General features: G+C 50.1%; 7 protein-coding genes across 7 annotated transcripts; 6 read left to right on the top strand and 1 right to left on the bottom strand.

The window, feature by feature from the left end:
* Positions 1-664: 664 nt before the first annotated feature.
* PG994_008373 (Alcohol oxidase) lies at positions 665-2,328 on the top strand (the record flags this gene model as incomplete). The annotated part of the gene is made up of 6 exons (XM_066859782.1): positions 665-725; positions 793-899; positions 945-1,136; positions 1,204-1,614; positions 1,677-1,996; positions 2,097-2,328. The coding sequence occupies 6 exons, from the start codon at positions 665-667 to the stop codon at positions 2,326-2,328; spliced, it is 1,323 nt and encodes a 440-aa protein (XP_066715269.1).
* A 516-nt stretch (positions 2,329-2,844) lies between these two features.
* On the top strand, positions 2,845-3,991 carry PG994_008372 (uncharacterized protein; the record flags this gene model as incomplete). The annotated part of the gene is made up of 3 exons (XM_066859781.1): positions 2,845-3,404; positions 3,457-3,639; positions 3,688-3,991. The coding sequence occupies 3 exons, from the start codon at positions 2,845-2,847 to the stop codon at positions 3,989-3,991; spliced, it is 1,047 nt and encodes a 348-aa protein (XP_066715268.1).
* Positions 3,992-4,583: 592 nt separating this feature from the next.
* PG994_008371 (uncharacterized protein) lies at positions 4,584-4,943 on the top strand (the record flags this gene model as incomplete). The annotated part of the gene is made up of 1 exon (XM_066859780.1): positions 4,584-4,943. One exon carries the CDS (start codon positions 4,584-4,586, stop codon positions 4,941-4,943), a length of 360 nt encoding a protein of 119 aa, XP_066715267.1.
* A 1,261-nt stretch (positions 4,944-6,204) lies between these two features.
* PG994_008370 (uncharacterized protein) lies at positions 6,205-7,155 on the bottom strand (the record flags this gene model as incomplete). Its single annotated transcript, XM_066859779.1, has 2 exons — positions 6,205-6,538; positions 6,746-7,155. 2 exons carry the CDS (start codon positions 7,153-7,155, stop codon positions 6,205-6,207), a joined length of 744 nt encoding a protein of 247 aa, XP_066715266.1.
* A 6,646-nt stretch (positions 7,156-13,801) lies between these two features.
* Positions 13,802-14,867, top strand: PG994_008369 (uncharacterized protein; the record flags this gene model as incomplete). Its single annotated transcript, XM_066859778.1, has 2 exons — positions 13,802-13,884; positions 13,964-14,867. The coding sequence occupies 2 exons, from the start codon at positions 13,802-13,804 to the stop codon at positions 14,865-14,867; spliced, it is 987 nt and encodes a 328-aa protein (XP_066715265.1).
* Positions 14,868-15,350: 483 nt separating this feature from the next.
* PG994_008368 (uncharacterized protein) lies at positions 15,351-15,665 on the top strand (the record flags this gene model as incomplete). The annotated part of the gene is made up of 1 exon (XM_066859777.1): positions 15,351-15,665. The coding sequence occupies one exon, from the start codon at positions 15,351-15,353 to the stop codon at positions 15,663-15,665; it is 315 nt and encodes a 104-aa protein (XP_066715264.1).
* Positions 15,666-15,714: 49 nt separating this feature from the next.
* PG994_008367 (uncharacterized protein) lies at positions 15,715-16,852 on the top strand (the record flags this gene model as incomplete). The annotated part of the gene is made up of 4 exons (XM_066859776.1): positions 15,715-15,779; positions 15,844-16,111; positions 16,245-16,427; positions 16,556-16,852. The coding sequence occupies 4 exons, from the start codon at positions 15,715-15,717 to the stop codon at positions 16,850-16,852; spliced, it is 813 nt and encodes a 270-aa protein (XP_066715263.1).
* Positions 16,853-18,911: the final 2,059 nt, after the last annotated feature.

Genomic DNA, 18,911 nt, shown 5'->3' with positions numbered 1-18,911 from the left:
AACCACCTGATAGAAAGAGGGGAGGCGGGGGAGGAGAACCATGGTCGTTTTCGTCCATGATCTTGCGTTCTTTGTCCAGGCCGTGCTCAATCTGCACTGCAACACGCAAGCATAGCCGTTCTGGGGCCACATGCACCATGTCCCGGTCGACGAGCAAGGACCCGTCCGCCCGCCCGAGACGATAACAAACGATGTTCGGCACTTATGCGAGTTGCCGCGGCAAAGTCACCGGCGGAAGATTCTGCTATTACAAGCAGCTTCAGTGCAACGGCAATATTGAATGAGGGGGTCGTTACACACACCTTTCCCCCTTGCATGGAGTTCAGGTCAGGGGTTAGGGGCGGATACCGAGACAATGGCAATCTCCATAATTCCCAACCGGGGTTTGAGAAAAGGAATCAATGGGAAGCCACGCCGATATAACCGATGAGGAGACTGTCACCCAACATCGGTCCATTCATGCAGTAAGGGGGTGGGGGTAGGTTGTCGATCCGGCCTTAGGCGCATAGACGCTACACGCTGCCTGGCCGGCCCTTCTATTCTGCCCCTCCCCTCAATCATATAAGATTTTCCTCTATAAAAAGCTCATTCCAACTAGTATCTCGGGCGATGGTCGTTCAAACACCTCAGCATCCCCTTGACTATTCGTCCCCCTCCCTCCAAAATGCCACTCTACAGCCAACTACCCGCGGACATCGACGAAGTCGATATTATTATTGCGGGAGGTAAGAATAGGTCTTAATTGTTGTCCATCTTGTCCACCTCGAAATGACTGACCAAAATTTCCCTTAGGTGGTACCGCTGCGTGTATTGTCGCTTCCAGGCTGTCCGATGCGGACCCGTCTCTGTCCATCTTGGTGGTGGAAGCTGGGGCTAACAACTATGGCGATCCCACCATTGTCAAGCCGCTCTTGTTCCTTCTACACTGAATGCCCGGTAGCAAGGCCATGACGCTCCACAAGGGCAACAAATCAGATTTCCTTGCCAACAGGGAAATTGTCGTCCCCGTTGGTCACGTTCTGGGCGGTGGCTCATCTGTCAACTTTCTGATGTACAGCCGGCCACAACGATCCGATTACGATTCTTGGCAAGCACCTGGCTGGAGCGCCGAGGATCTGCTGCCGTATATGAAGAAAGTAAGGCGCCCTTCTCAATTTCGCATCTCACCCTCCCGGGGTCTGTTTGTTTGACCAAGTTCCACAGACGGAAACGTATCACGGGAACGACCCCAAGAATGTTCACGGTCATGACGGGCCCATCGAAATCAGTAGAGGGACGTTTGCTTCGCATCGGGTCGAAGACGCGTTTTTGACAGTCGCAGAGAAGCTCGGCTGGGGCGAGATCGAAGACCTGAGCGATCTCGAATCCAACAACGGGATGCAGCGTGCCAAACGATTCATCTCTCCCGCTGGCAAACGGCAGGACACTGGCCACTGCTATCTACACCCCAGGCTGCAGGATGGCAAGCACTCCAACCTCCACGTGGTCGTCGACTCCCAGGTCATCCGTGTCGTCTTTGAGGGCCAGCGAGCATGCGGCGTCACCTATCAGCCCAGTGGCGAAGGCGCGGCTCCCGCACCGTGCGAGCCAGAAAGAATGTTGTGGTCTCTTGCGGTGCGCTCGGAACTCCGCCCGTTCTGGAGTGGTCCGGGATCGGAAGCCCCGAAGTGCTCCAGCGGGCCGGGATCCCGGTCGTCTCCGACATCCCTGGGGTGGGAGAGGGCTACGAGGATCACCACTCTGTCTCGGTGGCTTTCCGGTCGAACCTGAGGCCGGACGAAACCATTGATGGCATAGCGACGGGAACGATGGACCTGACCAAGATGATACAGGACGGAGACAAGATGGTAGGCTGGAACGTCATGGATGTCAGCTGCAAGCTGCGGCCGAGCCAATCTGACCTGGCTTCTTTTGGTGCCGATTACCAAGAGGTGTGGAACCGGGGTTTCGAATCGGACAAGACCAAGCCTCTGATCATGATGTCCTTTGGCGCCGGGTATGAAACACACCCACCCAAGCACCATCCTTTTCTTCATGAACTGTGCCCAGCTTGTTTCGTTGCTGATAAACTGACCGATCATCTACGAGTCTATTAGCTACCCCAAGGACCCCTCCGAGGTCCCCCGCGGCCAGTACTACATGCTGGCCGGCGTCGGCTGCACCCGCTATCGCGCGGCTCCCTGCACATCACGGGCCCGGCCCCGGGCGACCCGGTCGACTTCGACTCAGGCATCTTCTCGGACCCGGAGGCATTCGACATCCGGACCTGCCGCTGGGGCTACAAGGTCTCGCGCGAGCTGGGCCTGGACTGAGCTTGAGCATGTCTAGAACTATCGAGTTAGGGACACTGCTCTAAGTTGGAAGTGTCGATGACTTAAGAATGTCATTCGTTATTTTTATTTCCCGGCGTATTAGTAGCCCTAATGCCCTACCCCCTATCTTTCTACAATTATCCCTAACTACGCGCTGTCTCCGGGCATCAATAAAGAAATACACCTGTTAGAAGTCCGATATGAATAATAGGCGCGTAACACTTGACAGAAAGAGGAAGAAAACCATTAGCCGTTTCCGTCCATGATCTCGGCTTCTTTGTCCAACTCTCGGCAGACGATATCGGCGCTGCCTGCTCAAAGCGGGATTATAACAAAGCTATATTAAGCGCGCCAAATTAAAATTCTTCATATCTGCTAGAAAAGGTCAAAGACCAGGATCAGATACACTGGTCCTTTACAAACCAACATAACGGTTGCCAATATCTAGCAATAATAATACCGAGCGCTGATTAGGCAGATTGCTGAGTTGTCTTGGCCATGGTATCGGAGAGTCCACTTCGTCGGTTGCTTAATGGCAGGCGGAGGAGTGACACACGTCGCATGCAAACTCAGCGTTACCGTTCTGCTCGGCTGGGCGTGTACGTACACGGTCTTTCAGCAGCACCATGGCATCTGCCACCACAGAAACAGCATAACGGCAGTAGACATCTATCTCGACGCGCAGGCCAACTTTTCTAACATCGCCGTCTATGCTGACGATTATCGGGAGGTATCGTCTATCTTCCGGTTTACGTCATTTAATACAGCGACACTCTCGGGGGCTCTACATGGTGCCGGGCGAAAACGAGACTACATCAAGAAAACGCAAGATTACGCGGAACAGTACGGCGAGGAGCTCACAACAGCGGCGGGCCTGTGGAGCGAACTCAGCTTCGACATAGTGAAAGCGACTACACTACTTGGATTGTTTCTCGGTGAGGTGGACCCTTACTTCCCTCGTGTGACTGGGAAAATGGCCTATATTTGGCAGACCTTGGGATACTTGAACAAGCCCTATCTCCAGAGTTTAGAGACACAGTTCAATCGGACGATTACCGACACTATCAAAGTCCTGGGTGAGATGCAAGAAAGGTCACTTGAAACACAGAAAGCCATCATCAAGCTGAGCAACACCCTCAAACAGTTATGCGGACTGCCAAGGTTGCGGCAGATCTATCCAGCAAGAACAAACAGTAGATGGATATGTTCATGCAGAGGTGACTTGCAAGTGGACCAACTTCTGCGGACTTATCGGGAGGTCCAAGCCCATGGCGGTCCGCGATGTTAAACGTCTCGTGAGCGTCTTGGAAGAAACAAGTAAAAACAGGTTAGATGACCATAAGGTTCAACTAATTATGGGCTCGACTATCCACAGAATCAATCCAGAATATCGTTGGTGCTGTAGTATCGATCCAAAGGACTGTCAACACTTCGAAAGAAGCACTCATAGAGTCCCAAACGACAGCGAATCGGGGGCTTCGGGACTCCGGGAAAGCAGAAAGGAACGTCCTGAGACGACGCCTGAAAGCCTGGAGGAAGAGGTTGAGGAAGCAAATGGCAGTGCTGTCTGGCATCAAAAAGAAGCACAGGGCCTCCGACGACAGACCGTGGACTCCAAATCGATGGCCGACGGTCTTCGTTTCCCACTCCTGAACAAACCGAGAGATTACGGGTTCTAGCGAGACTCCGACTCATATTTATTATAGCAACAACGTGGCGGATACGGTAACCGACAACGGTAATAGTTAATCACTTAAGCGCTCTAAGCTACCGAAGCGTTATCTTCAAAGCTACCTACCTGAGCCATCAAGTCTTATAGAATAAAACGACGCATGCCCTAAACGCCGAGTGAACGTGAGAAGTAATGTGAGTGATCAGTAAAGACCAGCTCAGTAGCATAGAAGAAGATGACCAACCCTTAAGAAATGAGAACTACACTGGAGAGACCTACCATTTTCAAAACAGTACCCAAGCAGTGCACTTACTCCCAAGGGCACTTGCAGGAACCACCCACTCCATACCACTTACCAACTTCACAACAACAGAAAGTTGAGGGAAAATCTCTCAAGACAAAAATCATCCTTGCACCTGAACACCACCAAACAAGCAGCCGCGCTTGGCTACAACTGTACGAACCGCAAAGCCTCCCGCCCACTTTATGGCATCAACCTGTAATCATCAAATTTCAGGCGCCTCTCCATCCAGCCGGGCTTCATCTAATCAACATCGTCCACCCAAGGTAACCACCGACGCTACGCGCCCAAATACAAAATGGGTGACGAGCAACCAGCCAAGAGCGCTGCGCCGCAGATGCCACTTGACCTCTCGGTCTACGACAACGAGAAAGAATACATCAGCGCGGCCAAATGCAACTACTTCCTGCAGCGCGCCTTGAAGAACAAGAACGACGTTGCCCTCAAAGGCAACGGCAACATCCAGAATCTAGTTCTGGACGCGTGTCACCGCATCTTGGAGGACTTGGGCAATATTGGCAAACTGCAGGCCGACGAGATTGCTCAAGCCAAGGCCCCCAAGGCGGCAGCCACTACCGGCAGCACTGCTTTGCCCACCAGTCCCCGCGCGACGTCAATCCGTTTGCGGCACTTTACCCTCCCGCAGATGTTCCTGTAGCAGTTGCTCGCCCCACTCCAGCAACCACAGTCAGCATGAAGAGACCTAGCCCCTCAGAGAAGGCTGACTCTGAGGTGAAGACGGAGAAGAAGCGCCCCCGAACCGAGGTAAGTCCGCGGAAATAGAGCACAGAATTGTGCGTAGAGATATGAGTAAAGATGCAGTGAACTAATCTTGTCTCAGGCAACTCCCAGCAAAACCATCCGTATGACCGACTTGGTCTCCTGAGATTGTCCCACCAAGATCAATGGTATCATCTACGTCTTTCGATGTCCCGATATCTACTTCACGATCGGCAGAAAATGATGAGATCAATCCGATCACGGAATCAAAGAAGATGTGGAAAGATGCTGTTCGCAATGGCAGTGTTTATCTGGGTCGTGTTTAATTTCAACGGAGCCCGGTTCACTCCGAGCACAATGGCCCGATTGACCCTGAGCACAATCATGGAGATTCTGGCCTTCCGAGGTACTTTTCCCCCAAAACTGTTTCGAAAAATTCAACTGACCGATACAAAATAGTCATCGATGAGAACGGAAACAATGTCGATGAAGACCTGATCCGTCACACCAAGTGGGGCCTCTATCGGCCACAAGTGGCTGTTTAGGATTGGAATGAACCCCCTACTTGCGATGCGTCCACTCATGAGCACCCCGTTTACCGAGTACGAGCAAAATTGCAGTGGCATGTCATAATCATGCCTGGATTGAAGGGAAGAGTCTGTACGGATACGAAAGAACATGGGCAGTAGCCATACTCATCAACAAGTTGGAGTATCGATGGTCTTTGTCCATCTCGATTGCCTCTGCAATGGTCCGGATGTGACCACTACAGGCAACGCATGATAGTGGCGGACAGCCAGAGAGTTGGCGACTAGGCACATGGCTACGATAGATAGTAATGGTTAATGAAACACATTGAGTCAATTGGGGCCTTTGCAGACGTGATTCTTTACATCCCACCAACACGCACATCACGAGTACTCGAACACCGGAGCCTCCGTGGTCCCGCATAGATGCGAGTTGCTTCAATAGGTGTTTGCCTCAATAGTATATGAGCTGTGTGTAGTCCCTCATTACCGTTCATGTACACCATCCGTAACCAAAAGAACTGACAGACAGTGGAAGGCGTCAAAGTGACTTGTCCAAGCCGCCCTACCCACGCCAACACGCCAACGCAAACCCGGAAACTCCGAACTCAAACTCCTGTTCTTCATTTCTCTCTTCTTGAACTCTCGTAACCCGACCAACCATTCGCTCTCTCAGTCGGAAGGCTGGGATATCGTAACATTCACGCTCGACAGCACAGCAAACGTCCAGCCCTTGTCGGCGCCGTGGCTCTTGGACAGGTTCGTCTTCATGTAGCACATGTGCGGCTCGTCGACGGCCTCCCCCAAGGTGCCCCACCCAGCGCCCTGGCAGTCGCGCGTCTTGGCGCAGGCGTCCATGCAGTCGGGCATCGACGTCGCGTTCTGCGACTCGAGGTTCTTGGCGCCCTCGTTGTCGCCAAAGTCCATGCCGCAGTACACGGTGAACTTGGTCTCGGACGACGAGGCGTCCGACGTGTACTGCGTGTTGTTGGCCGTGCCGCCGTTGCTGAGGCACGAGTACTTGTCCGCCGGCGCCGGTGGGGTGCGACGAGGTCGACGTCGGCTGGGCGCCCGAGGCGGTGGCGGCGGGCGAGACGGTGACGAAGACGGTGGGGATACGGAGCTGATGAAAATAGCAATACACAGTAAGCATTACTCATTCATTCATTCAATGTTTTCAAGAGTAGAGAGAAGACCGAAGGAGAACACTCACGATTTCGCCGCGGCCAGCTCCGACTCCTTGGCATGGAGGTTGCTCTGGCTGACGCCAAGGCCGGCGCCGAGACCGATGACCAGGCCCAGCAGCAAGAGCAGCAAGAGCAGCAACACCAAGAAGAGGGCGCGCTTCATGCCGCAGATGGTTTTCGACGAAGACCCCTTGGAAAGATGCCCCGCCGCCGGTGCTGCTTGTGTCGCGGCGTAGCCTCCGGAGCCGCCGGGTTGATACTGCTGGTGGCCCGCCGCGTGTGGGTCCCCGCCGGCGTATTGCTGTTGGTGGTGGTACTGCTGCTGCTGCTCATAGCCGCCGTACTGCATCTCGGCGGGCATCTTCTCGGTGGTCGGGCCGTTGCCCATGTGCTGAGGGTGCATCTGGTGATGCTGGTATTGTTGATTAGGGTCCATGGCGGGCGTGTGTGTTCGAATTAATAAGGCTGAATCCCGCGCTGCTGCTGGTGCTGCTGCTGGTGGCTCCTCTCCCCTTCTTATATTTCTTGAGAAATTATACGAAGGCGGCGTCTTAGCGTGTTGGTCCGGCGTGCTCCTTAATTACCTAGCGTCCGCCGCTACGGATCGTGAAAGCCGAAACGGTGAGACAGAGTGACAACTTTGCTGGATGTAGCTGGAACAAGTCGAGGAAACTAAAAACGTGCGAATTTGGTAAGCGAAAGAAGGAACAGAAAGAGAGAACGGCAAATAAGATGAACGACGGCCCCAACTCGATATAATAGCTCATGGTCACAACTCACTTTTCCTTTCTTTTCTTTTTTTGCCTCGACTCGACGAATCTGCCGGCTGCAGGACCCCCCAGTCGCGATAGGGTCAGCATGTTTTCAGCTGGGTGGATAAGTAGCTGCAGTCAGCATTTAGCAGAATGCAGACAAGCTCGCAAGCTTCAATTTCAACAGGCCCCCTTCGTTCCTGAATCAGGGGGGCGGTGCAATTAAACCTAGCCTTCTCGTTGGGGGCATTCGGGCTGTCGATCTCCACTGAGTTTAGTTGGTGTGCGTTAACTACATGTAGAAGAGCCCACAGAGCCTTATGCGCACTGAAGAGCCCGCCCGCAACCAGCAGATCAATTCATTCATTTTTCTGCAAATTACCAACCTCCACCCGCGCGATCGATACAGATTCATCCTCATCAATCGGAGTAGATGCCGCTTCGAGAACAAGCTGCTTACCAATCTGACTGCATGCGACGATTGGTCTTTCCTGCAGCAATCTGGGCGGGCGTTGCTCAGTAATGTCTACCGGGGGCCGCAAGCCTGCGTTGTCTGATTCACTCTGCCACTGGCAGGCCTGGCCATCCACCCTCCCAGCATTTGCGTCGCGATCAGCCACTATACGAAATCTGCGTCGTAGCCGACAGCGTACATCCCATAAATAGCCTACAGTTGCACTTTCATCTGCATACCTACACAGGTGGCGCGCGACGTTCCCCTCGGAGCCAATCGAGAGACTGGTTCGTTTCCTCTGGGGGCCAAGCGATCTCCCAGAATGACAAATGTTCGCCGCATCGATTACCCTTCACAGTGTTGCGCATGCAGATACCTGAGAAGTTCCGCTCCTTTGCATTCCGACCTACCATTCCTAGAAAGTAGGCAAATGCACTTTGTCTGCTTTTTCTCTCATTTTCTTTCTTTGCTTATTGTGCTCCCTGCTTTATTGTGATAGGGCGTACCAGTGGGGACTCCGGATTGTCCACTTTTACCGGCGGAGCAGCCGACCTTAAACGAGTTGTCTACAGACGTAATAGCGACCAAGTATTCGCGTTACCATACAACTATCTAACTCTATAGCTTTTGATATTAGACCTAATTCACCTAGAGGTACTTCTAGGAGTACTAGTACTAAATCACGAAGCACGCGGTTCTCTTCATATAACTTTCATAATACAAGTAAAGCAAGGCCGGAAACACGTGACCTGATTTCGGTGTTATTACGTTAGAGGTGGGATAGCTGACAAGTGTTACTATCGCATTTTGATTTTCAGTTGCCTTACCGCTAGTAGGTGACATCATTATTCGCCGTCTCCTCGAACCGAGACGATGTAAACACATTCTTTAAACTAAACCTTCGCAGTGAAAAAGGACCGACAGGGGAGAGTACATTGACTTTTGGACAGATATCCCCTCTCGTCATTTTCATAGCCTCTGTTTTCATCGTTCTCGACAAATTTGGTGAATACCGGAACAGACCAGGGATCAGTGACAGCCCAAGCCAACGCATAGGTCCCGAGTCAGCCACGAGAGATTCCACCACGTCGGTATACTCGCTAGGTGAATCGGCTTGCGAAACTATGACAGCACCCTGTCAAAAAAAAGGCTGCTCGACGTGGAAAAGCTTTCACGTTAATCGAGCGTACATATGACCATTGACGCCTGCAATAACAGAAACCTATACGGCTGCGATGGTGGAAGTATGGCACTTGCGACAGAAGCAAAGCTGAATTGGGCCTTAAATATACCGATGGAATAGGTGAGTGCTTCATACTTTTAATGTAGGAGTTATATCATACCATGGAACATGAGACTCAACTGAATGCGACGTGGATTAGAAGTTGATCAGTTCCGGGACTGGCACTACACGAAAGGCGAGCTTACCGGTGGCTTTTTATCTTGACCTTTATTCGTCGACACCCCCAAAACCTCAGTTTTGCCGATCGAACATTTTTGCAAGGCAATACACCACAACTGATTACCCTGCGAATAAGATCGCGGCGATTAATGCAAGTGCCTCACTTTGCGCCTCACTTCTCAGAGCCTGGGCTAACTGCTCAAGAGGTCTACAAATGCGAGAGCCTGAAGGCGGGCGGGTGCTTACTCCTACTTAATTAAGTACTATAGGCTTATTCGAGGTATATTTCTTGTTTCGTTCCTTCTTGTTTCTCAGAACTGTCAGCCTTCAAAGCAAGCAAGTTCCAATCGAAGTCGAGCTGCATATGGTCTTCGCAATAACGAATGCAAGTAGCAGCGCAATGTCCTCTCCAAGCTCGTCCCCAATAGCGAGACAAGTCGTCTTGATCTGGCAGCCCGCTCTATCGATCTGATTAGCACTGTTTCAAACGCGTCGTCCAAGTCCAGTCCAATACTTTCGGGCATTCTGGAAATTGGCGAATGGCTTGGGCGAAGAAAACTCAGCCGTTTTGCTCTTCAAGATTGTCTTGAAAAGGCGAAAGGTCTTGCGATAACTAACTCAACTGGAGAGGCTCTCTTTCCGGCTATCCTGAAAAAAAAATAATGAGCTTCCCATTAGCCATCTATTCCTGAGGACTTCTGGCTCGCTTGGCCTGCTCATAGCCAGGGACCCGAATCTTCGATGGATGGTGTCTACTGTCGCCTGCCTATTTCGATTCACCAGTCAAGAAAACTTTGTTTCTGTTGAATGGGCTTTCGTACGTACGTACAAGTGGGGGTTCAAGTGGTGCTGTATTGCTATATTCTGTTGTTCATGTCTATCTTCAGTACGAGCTGCGAGGGGCATCGTATATCCCTCTTTATGAAACAGAAAAGGGGTTCGTGCGCGTAGGCACGAGGCACCCCTTTTGGAGTAGTATGGAAAACCTCAGTTCCTGCTGTTCCAACAGTTTCTGAAGCCATATGTGACTATATCCTGGGCCTTCGAACAGCAAACCAAGTTTCATCTAGGCCTGTCCTGCTGCTGCGCCAGGACCCTAGCGGATCCAGCTGAAGGCAGTTTTGGATAAGATCGTCTCAAGCATATGGCTTAATATTATCAACTCCGGAGGCTAAAACGTCAATCTACCAGACGAGCTCAAGGATGTTTGTTCCCGGGGCATAACCTAGACCCCCATCAATTCCCGGATGTGGCCATTTTTCTCAAGCCTCCACACAATCGCATTGTCATCCGCAGCCAACATCTGCTCCAGAACTTGACCCTTTGGTTACAACATCACTTTCATGGTAGACTGCAAGTCACAGTCGACGAGAAGATTTTATACAATAAGGTCCTGGGCCTGAGGAGCGTGAGATTGACCTCCATGTTGAGACGTCCCGTTCAAAAGGCAGCAGTTGCAAAGGAATAAACTCGAAGGTCGAAGTTCTAGGAGTCATCTCTGGCAGCCTTGAAACACTCATGTCCAGTCAATTTCCGAATAGGGAATGATGAGAGTTGGCACAGTGGATCTGGAGTACGACAACAGTTCTGCATCTTCGCTCAAACCGTGGGTTGGGAGGAAGTGATGCCACAATACAGTTCAGGTTGAGTACGCAGGAGACTGCGTGGTTCATGATCAATTGGATGCTGTCTCAAAGAGTTGTCGGCCTGACCTCGACTCAAGGGATTTGTCTTTTCAAATCCTCCTCGGAGGCGTCAAAGCTTCAAAACGACGAGAGCAAATCTACCTTACTGTTGGCGAGCTACTCTACCACGTTCCAGAATCATCAACTATGGATGGCAATCAGATGAAGGGGGTAAGAAGAGGAGAGAAGAGGAATACAAACTAATTGTGTGGAAGAGAAATCGCAGCATGCCAGAGCATGAACGAAGAGAAAGGCCGAGTCGAGGACCACCGACTAGCAGAAACCGAATAGGGAGCGACCGGAGATACGAACCCATTCTTGAACGTATCAATAAGAATTTCCCCATACTGCAAGATCTCGTTCAAAAGTTTAAAGAGGAAATGTTTTTGCTCGCTTTGTTCGGGATCCAAGAACAGCCACGGCAGCGCAAAGAGCTCCAAGCCTGTGCTGAACGACTCACTCTTCAAATTCAGAGACGGCTGTCTTAGAACTGAAGCGCTGAAGGTGGTGTTCATGCTCATTGACCACTCAATTGCCGATGGATGGGATGCAAAGATGCGTCAGGATCCAAGTCATCTGACGCAATATTTGACGGGGTTTGTTGCCTGCTTGACGAATTTGCCTGCCATCGCCCAAGGATAAGTTGGAAAACCTGTTTTCACTTAGCAGCAACCGTCTCGCTTGGATGCACCTTCAGGCAGCCTGACAACTTGAAGTATGACGAAAGATCAACGACTGTTTCCATACAGTATGGAGCGAGTGCGCTGGTTGCTTCTTGGCTGGACATTTCTAAGGGATTCCGTTTGAAACGATGCTTTGCTTTGACTGAACTTCGCGGTGACAAAATAGGAGTTGAATCAACAAGTGCGGAAGGATCGCCACAGTTCGTGGGAATCCTGAGAAGACTTTGCTATCACACAGCCGAAATCACCCAGGATGTTACTACCTACGACGACACGATGATGGAGAAGGATCCTTTACCGAACGATGACTCGGTTACAATCCCCGACAGATGATTCCACAGCAGAAAGCAGCATGTTCTTGCTATCAGTCACGGATGGGCTCTATAAGGTCTTGCTTCGAGTACAGACCAGTCGATACAGTCGATTTATCAACCCAACAGACGCCGCTATCGGGCATGGGCTTTTCTTGGAACGCGAAGATTGCCAACACGGACAAAGCTCCAGTCCCTCACTTTCAATAGGTCTTCCATGCGGTCCACCATTGTACCTGTATTCATTCGATTAACTTCTAGGACAATGGCTAGGACGTGCTCAAGGAGCGGAGGCTCCCCAGTGCAAGATGACTCTGATTCGTCAATGGCGGAACCATTTGAACTTGAGGAGTTTCCTGAAGGCGGCAAGAACCCACCCAGCAAACCCAAAGTGCTGCATATCACGCAATATCTTGACACCGCACTCAAAATCAACGTAGCGAGAGCTTCACCGTCCGCTGATATGCAGTTTCCCATTCTGCACGGAGTGTTGTAGTGCGATGGGAGCCACACACATTGTCAATGAAGGACAGGCTATGGAGGATTTGCAGAGATCAGGTGGCCATTAGATCATGAGCGATGCTACTACTTTACTAGAAGTAGGCCCTTCAGAAAAGGAGACCGCGAAGAACCCAGTATCAATGGTCAGAATATCCGTCCTTGGCTGTTCCATGAGTGACACGTGAAAGTCTCATAATCCCGATCCGTATGGTTCTCTCTCTCTAATACCTCATTAAACCTGAATTTCGCGCTTACCTTACCACTGAGACAATGCAAGCCCAAATACCTATTCTCATATATATAGTAACTAAGCGACCGATATCGCCAAGACATGAAGGGGGTGAGACTGCGGCGACATCGCTTTTAGACAAGGACAGACGAGAGGTTCTTAGCTGGCTTTAACGCACCAACCCCTTTACCCCTCCAGCACTCATAATTTGTGCTCTTGGTTTACACGAGAATAGCACAGGAGAATGGATACATGACCGTGACATGACCGTGACATTTTCGAAAGATGGGCCAAGCATGATAAAAAGCATAGAGATCTCTGGATACACGGGAGATTTGCTCGCGGAAAGACGAAGGAGGGTTGGAGGGAGATAGGTATGGTCAAGCATGGTGGGGTCAATTTTAGCCTGAGAAGTCCACGTCCCAATTGCCCCGAGCACGCATCCCTTAAGTTACATGTTAGACAGCAATCAGACCACACCAATACGATACAAGCAAACATCATGTCATAGTTAGAACACTCCTGGTACTTAATTGGCAGGTTTGTATGCCAATTTTGACAGTCTGGCCCAAGAGAAATGTGGACAAGGGTTTTTTTTTTGGTCAGTCTGGGGAACCCCTGGAACTTGGTGTCCACCACGATGAAAACCGATGCAGGATTGCGGCACCGAATCCAATTGCCGTCGACTGGTCCTTTCCTATTGGCCAAGCTAGAAGAGCCGACGAGTATTGGCAAGGGTTTGGAGGAAGCAAGGGACGAAAACGTCTGTGCAAACATCAATAGTGTCTCGCAGTGCACAACATCACCGCTATGCACAGGCAGCCAGGCGACCTGGATCTAAAAGCCTGGTTGGTGCAGTGTGTATGGGCTCCGCACCATGCTTTCTCCTTGCTTTATGGCTTTTACTGACGGTGGAATACGACCGATTTCCCAGAGACATGCGATCTTGGATCGTCTAATTTGCTGCCCGGTGTCTCTTAGTGAACGCGCCCATTTGTTCCCTTCGTTCTCGCGTCGCCCATTGATTTCGCCACTAAAGTCTGTCTGGCGGAGTGGGCATTCATTATGGCCCCGAGCGCTCCGGTTGAGCGATATGTGGCTGTGCTACAGGTTCCCGACGCCGGTGCCGATGCTTTCACCAATGAACAGTACGAACTCCCTTACAGAGTGTGATCCCTTCCTCGTCATAAAAATTTGGTTATTAACCCGATATGTGCATCTTCGCAGCCCGTTCACAAGACAGCCCGGTGGGCGGGCCGTTTTTGGCGGGTTGCTGCTTGCACAGTCCATCTCGGCCGCCAGCGCGACCGTACCCACCAACTCGCACGTCTACTCTTCACACGCCACCTTTATCCACCCCGTGACGGCGACCTCCAAGGCAAGACTCGTCTATCGCGTAGATCGCGCTTCGGATGGGCGCTCTTTTGCAACACGCGTAGTTCGCGCCACCCAGGGCGGCGACGGCGACGGCGACCGTCAGGGCCCCTGCGTCTTCATGGCCACCATCTCCTTCCAGAGCGCCGGGGCCGGGGCCAATAAGTCGGCAGCAGCGAACGTACTAGATTACGCGAATCCCCCGCCGACCTCGGACGGGCTCGGGCCCGACGACATCTCCGAGGACCTGAACCGGCAGATCCTGACCGCCTTCTCCGGCTCGGGCGCCCAGCTGCGCCCGCCCCCCAGCTTCTCCGAGGGCGGGGCCTTCGACTGGCGCCCCTTTGATTTCGAACAGGCCACGAACCCGTGGGACTGCCGCGTCCGCGCCTTCGTGCGCTCCCAAGAGCCCCTGGCCGACAGCACTCGTTCCGTGCCATCCCTGAACCTGGCCGCGCTGGCGTACCTGTCCGACGAATCCCTGATCGGCATCGCTATGTACGCCAACCCTAAGCAGATCGGCCAGGGCATGAAGAACATCACCATGGCCGCCACGATGAACCACAAGATTTCGTTCCACGACCCCCTCGTGAGGGCCGACGAGTGGATGGTGCTCGAGCGGAGCACTTCGTGGGGTGGCAACGGGAGGGTGCTCGTGCGCCAGCAGACTTGGGACTTGAAGTCCGGGCGCCTGATCATGACGGTGGAGGCCGAATGTCTGCTCCGGCTCAAAGCCGACGCTGACTCCAAGCTGTGACTTGTGCCTCCATACCAGTGCACGCCTGATTGGGTCGAACCTTTCTGATATATGACGAGCAAATGGAGGTACGATATGATGTTTCCTATGTTCCAGTCTAGTGTAGGTCATTTTCTGATTATCCTTATAACTTGATAATCGGCATTCTGCTGCCACTGTTTTAGGCTATGTACGTGCAATGGAATAATAACAGGATCAATGTTTCCCCAGATGTTAGTCGGTGGTATAACTGATTATGTCACTCGAATGATACAGAGTTTTGGGTTACTTTGTGAACTCGGTAATACTACCATGTAGGAGTGCGGCACAGTCGGGGCAACCGTCCAATGGCCCGCAAGCCAAGAAGAATGTACACAACGCAGATGATGCATGCGATAATGATGCAAATATATTTGGATATTTGATCCATGTTATTCATTCTCTCATATCTTTGAAGTGCTCTTGAGCTAGTCCAATCAACCGAGCCGTTTAGTACTCGCAATTATGGCTTCTTTCACCAGCCTACCCCGCGAGATCCGCGACGATATCCTCCACTGTGTTCTATTGTCAGCGCGCCCTACACCGACGAAGCGAGAGGATGGACCCGACAGAACACCAATCACTGATATCAAGGCGCGATGCCGGCTGCTGCAAGACAGAGTCCTTTACGAACCGCGGACCTTGCAACCCACAGCTACAGCTCTCATGTTGGCCAACCGACAGCTATATGCCGAGACCCAACATGCACTGAAGCAGCTTCCGGACCACGGCAGGCGCTGCAAAGTGGACGTCATGTTTCTGGAGGAGAGGGAGATCTAAGTGACGTTTGCCCACGTCCCGGTCTGTCGCACGACGTTCTCTCAGGTCGATGTCGCGATCCGACCAGTTGGCACGATGCGGGGTTTCGGGGCCGGTTTTTTCTAGCGAGTACACGTAAGTTTCCACCCCTCCTCGCCAAGTAGCAAGCCAAGCTCATCCCCCCCCCCCCGCTCCGCAGTATCTGGGCAGGCAAGGACGGCGGTGGACCTGCCGCCGTTACTTTCCCCTTTTACTACGCGCTAGAGCGGTTCTTGAAAGCCGGGCCGACCGGTCGACCCGCGGCGACCGAGAACCAGCGCACAGAAGTCGACCGCCGCATCGTCGTGGAGCACTTGGTGCTGAACTTCGTCTCGCCCGCGGACGAGAGCCTCCTGGCGGGTCCCGACGAGAAGATGAAATGTCGCCACGCCCGCCAGTACACGGGCCGCGCTGTCGGCCGAGCGCGAGTGCGTCCTCGACGGATACCAGCAGAAACTGGTTCGACCCGAGTGGCTCGCCCGCTACCTCGTGTCCCATCTGCGGATCATGGCCGGCGGTAGTGCGGAGATCACTATTGGGCATGGCGGGCTCTTGTATGAGCGGGTCGGCACCATCTCCGTGTTGGTCGACGGCGAGCTGATAGACAGAATCGACCGAGGGGAGTTGATCGAGGGGATGCCGTGCCGGCACCCGGCAGGGTCCCCGCGCTATGAGCAAGTCAAGACTGCGTTCGAGGCCTGGCATGAGATTGTACTGGAGAATCGGAAGGCTGCCGGGCTGCGGGTAGGCAGCGAGGGATAGAAACACAGAATTACACACATTATTGGGGGGATTAGACAGAATAGTAGTTTGGGACTGTATGTAACCTATATATAAACTCTTGTCGACAGGCCTCTTGCTGATTACTGGAGAGGAACCGTATCTACAAACGAGCCAAATACCGACCCTCGACTGCCACTGACCCCCGCCTCTTCCACCAGCTTTCTCAACTCTCTCTCCTCCTCCTCCGTAATCGGCACCCTGGACGCCCCAAAATTGTCTTCTACGTACGCGATCTTCTTGGTCCCCGGGATGACGAAGAAGTTCCCAGCCTGGGCCGTGAGCCACGCCAGCACCAGCTGGCTCGGGGAGCACCGCTTGCGCCCCGCGACTTCGGCGAACTTATTGGCCAGCGCGAGGCTCTTCGCGAAGTTCTCGCCCTGGAATAATTTTAATTATAACCTCGTTAATATTTCTATTAAAATAATAACGGGTAAGCCAGCTGACGGTGCTACGGTCACCCCATGCAACGGCGACCCCTAAATTTAAATAGCCCCTAATAGTACCACATATAAATTAGTATATAAACTAGTTAGTTTTTAATTTATAGTTAATTAAATAATACTATTGTCTTCTTCTTCTTTTCCTTTTTCTAATAGGCTGTAAACTTAACGAGTTAGCATTATAACGCGCGATTTAAGATATTATAAATAGCTCGTTAATAAAACAAGCCGCCGAGAAGTATAATATCCCTAGAATAACTCTAAGGGCTCGAATTCACGGCCGTAAGACTATAAAATAACGAAATAAATCCTTTTAAGCCTTAATAATAGCGGAAAAGTTTTAAATCGTAACTTAATACCTTACGTAATATAATCTAAGCTATTTACCGGCGTACGTTATTTTTCGAATATTCGCTTAACGAATTTTTTAAATTAACGAGATTAATATAATACTCGGTAAATATTAAGTTAAAAGATTTATTACTTACTATTTATTTATCGGTATTATTTTTTTTAAGAAGATAAATTTCTTAAAGCTTAATATAACTTCCGTAAAAAAAATTATCGAGTTTTTCGAACGGCTTAATAATCTTATTCTAAAATCGATTCTTCTAGAGTTTTAGTTTAACGTTAACGAGATCGGTAATTAGCTCGGTTATAAAATAAATATAATAGTTATTAAACTTATTAAAATAAAAAGAATATTAATTATAAACTCCTTTAATCGAGAATAAGCTTTTACGGTCGAATATAATAACGCTTTAAGCCGAGCTTTACCTCCTCTTATTATATTTAAAAGTTAATAGGTCTAGTAGTAATAGTTTTAAAAAAAGAGGACTCGCTAACGGATACTATAAAAGATTAGGTCTTTACGGCATCCCTTAAAGGCTAGACTAATAAAGAGCTGGCCCTAGTGTAATTAAATAAGGTCTTCATCCTTTATATAAAGCCTAAAAACGAGGACTAGTGGCGGCTTATTATTTTAGATAACTACGCCAGCTACGTAAGCGAGAATTTTATTATAACGTGTGTTACAGTGTATGTGGACTAACCACTGCGCCACAAAGCAAAAGCTTCGGAAATGACTCTTCGGGTCATTTCTGTCCAATTCTACGCCTTAAGTGCTACCCCGCGGGGGACCAACCCGCCGATCGTAACAACGTGCTTAAAGTATAAAATATAGCTTCTTTTCCTTCCGGCATACTCGTTGCACTTATTATAACCCCTGGATCTTAATCCTTTTAATGTATTAAAGAATACTTACTATTAAAAAGTAACCCTATACTATATAGGGCTTAATAATATAAATATAAGTAAAAGGGATTTCTTTTAATATTACGAGCTAGCTAAAAGGTTTACTTTTCGGCCGTATATAATAATTAGCGGCTAAGCTACAACTAATATATTCCCTCGCGATATTAATAAGCCCCTTAATAGCCGGAATCGCAGGATAGAAAACCAGGTAGAGGCAGGACTATTTAAGCCTCCCCTCGACGTTTCCGATAAATAATTCTCCTTTATAATATTATTAATACTTATAACTAGCCGCTAAATTAAAGAGTTAGCGGATACGCTTAGTAATAATAATACTATTTTCGATAGCGCGACGCGCCGGGTTTTATTCCGGAAGCTCTAAAAGAGTCTAGATACTTTAAACGGCTAAATCGGCTAATTAGAGCACGAAAAGTTAGTTCTAAAAAGTAATTTAAAAAAAGAAAGAGGTAAAAAGAGGAAAAAGTAATACTTAACCTTAATTAGAAATTTACGCGTATACGAGATACTATAATAATTAAAAAGGAAATAAATAGCGTTACACCGGAACCCTAGGCTATTACTCTTTTATTATCGGCGCCGGAAGCCGTTGTAATTAAATCTGACTCTAAATTTGAAATTAAAAGTGTTATAAAAGCGTTTCGGGACTAAAACGGTGTTTTTAAGATTTTATATTAATTTTTAATTAAATTATTCGTATTATTATTATGTAGTATTATTATTAGTTTTTAGG

Source organism: Apiospora phragmitis, assembly GCF_038363925.1.
Source record: "Apiospora phragmitis strain CBS 135458 chromosome Unknown utg000007l:2111988.0-4706623.0:1.0-2598199.0, whole genome shotgun sequence".
Taxonomy (NCBI): Eukaryota; Fungi; Ascomycota; class Sordariomycetes; order Amphisphaeriales; family Apiosporaceae; genus Apiospora; species Apiospora phragmitis.
This window is presented reverse-complemented; position numbering and strand designations above follow the sequence as displayed.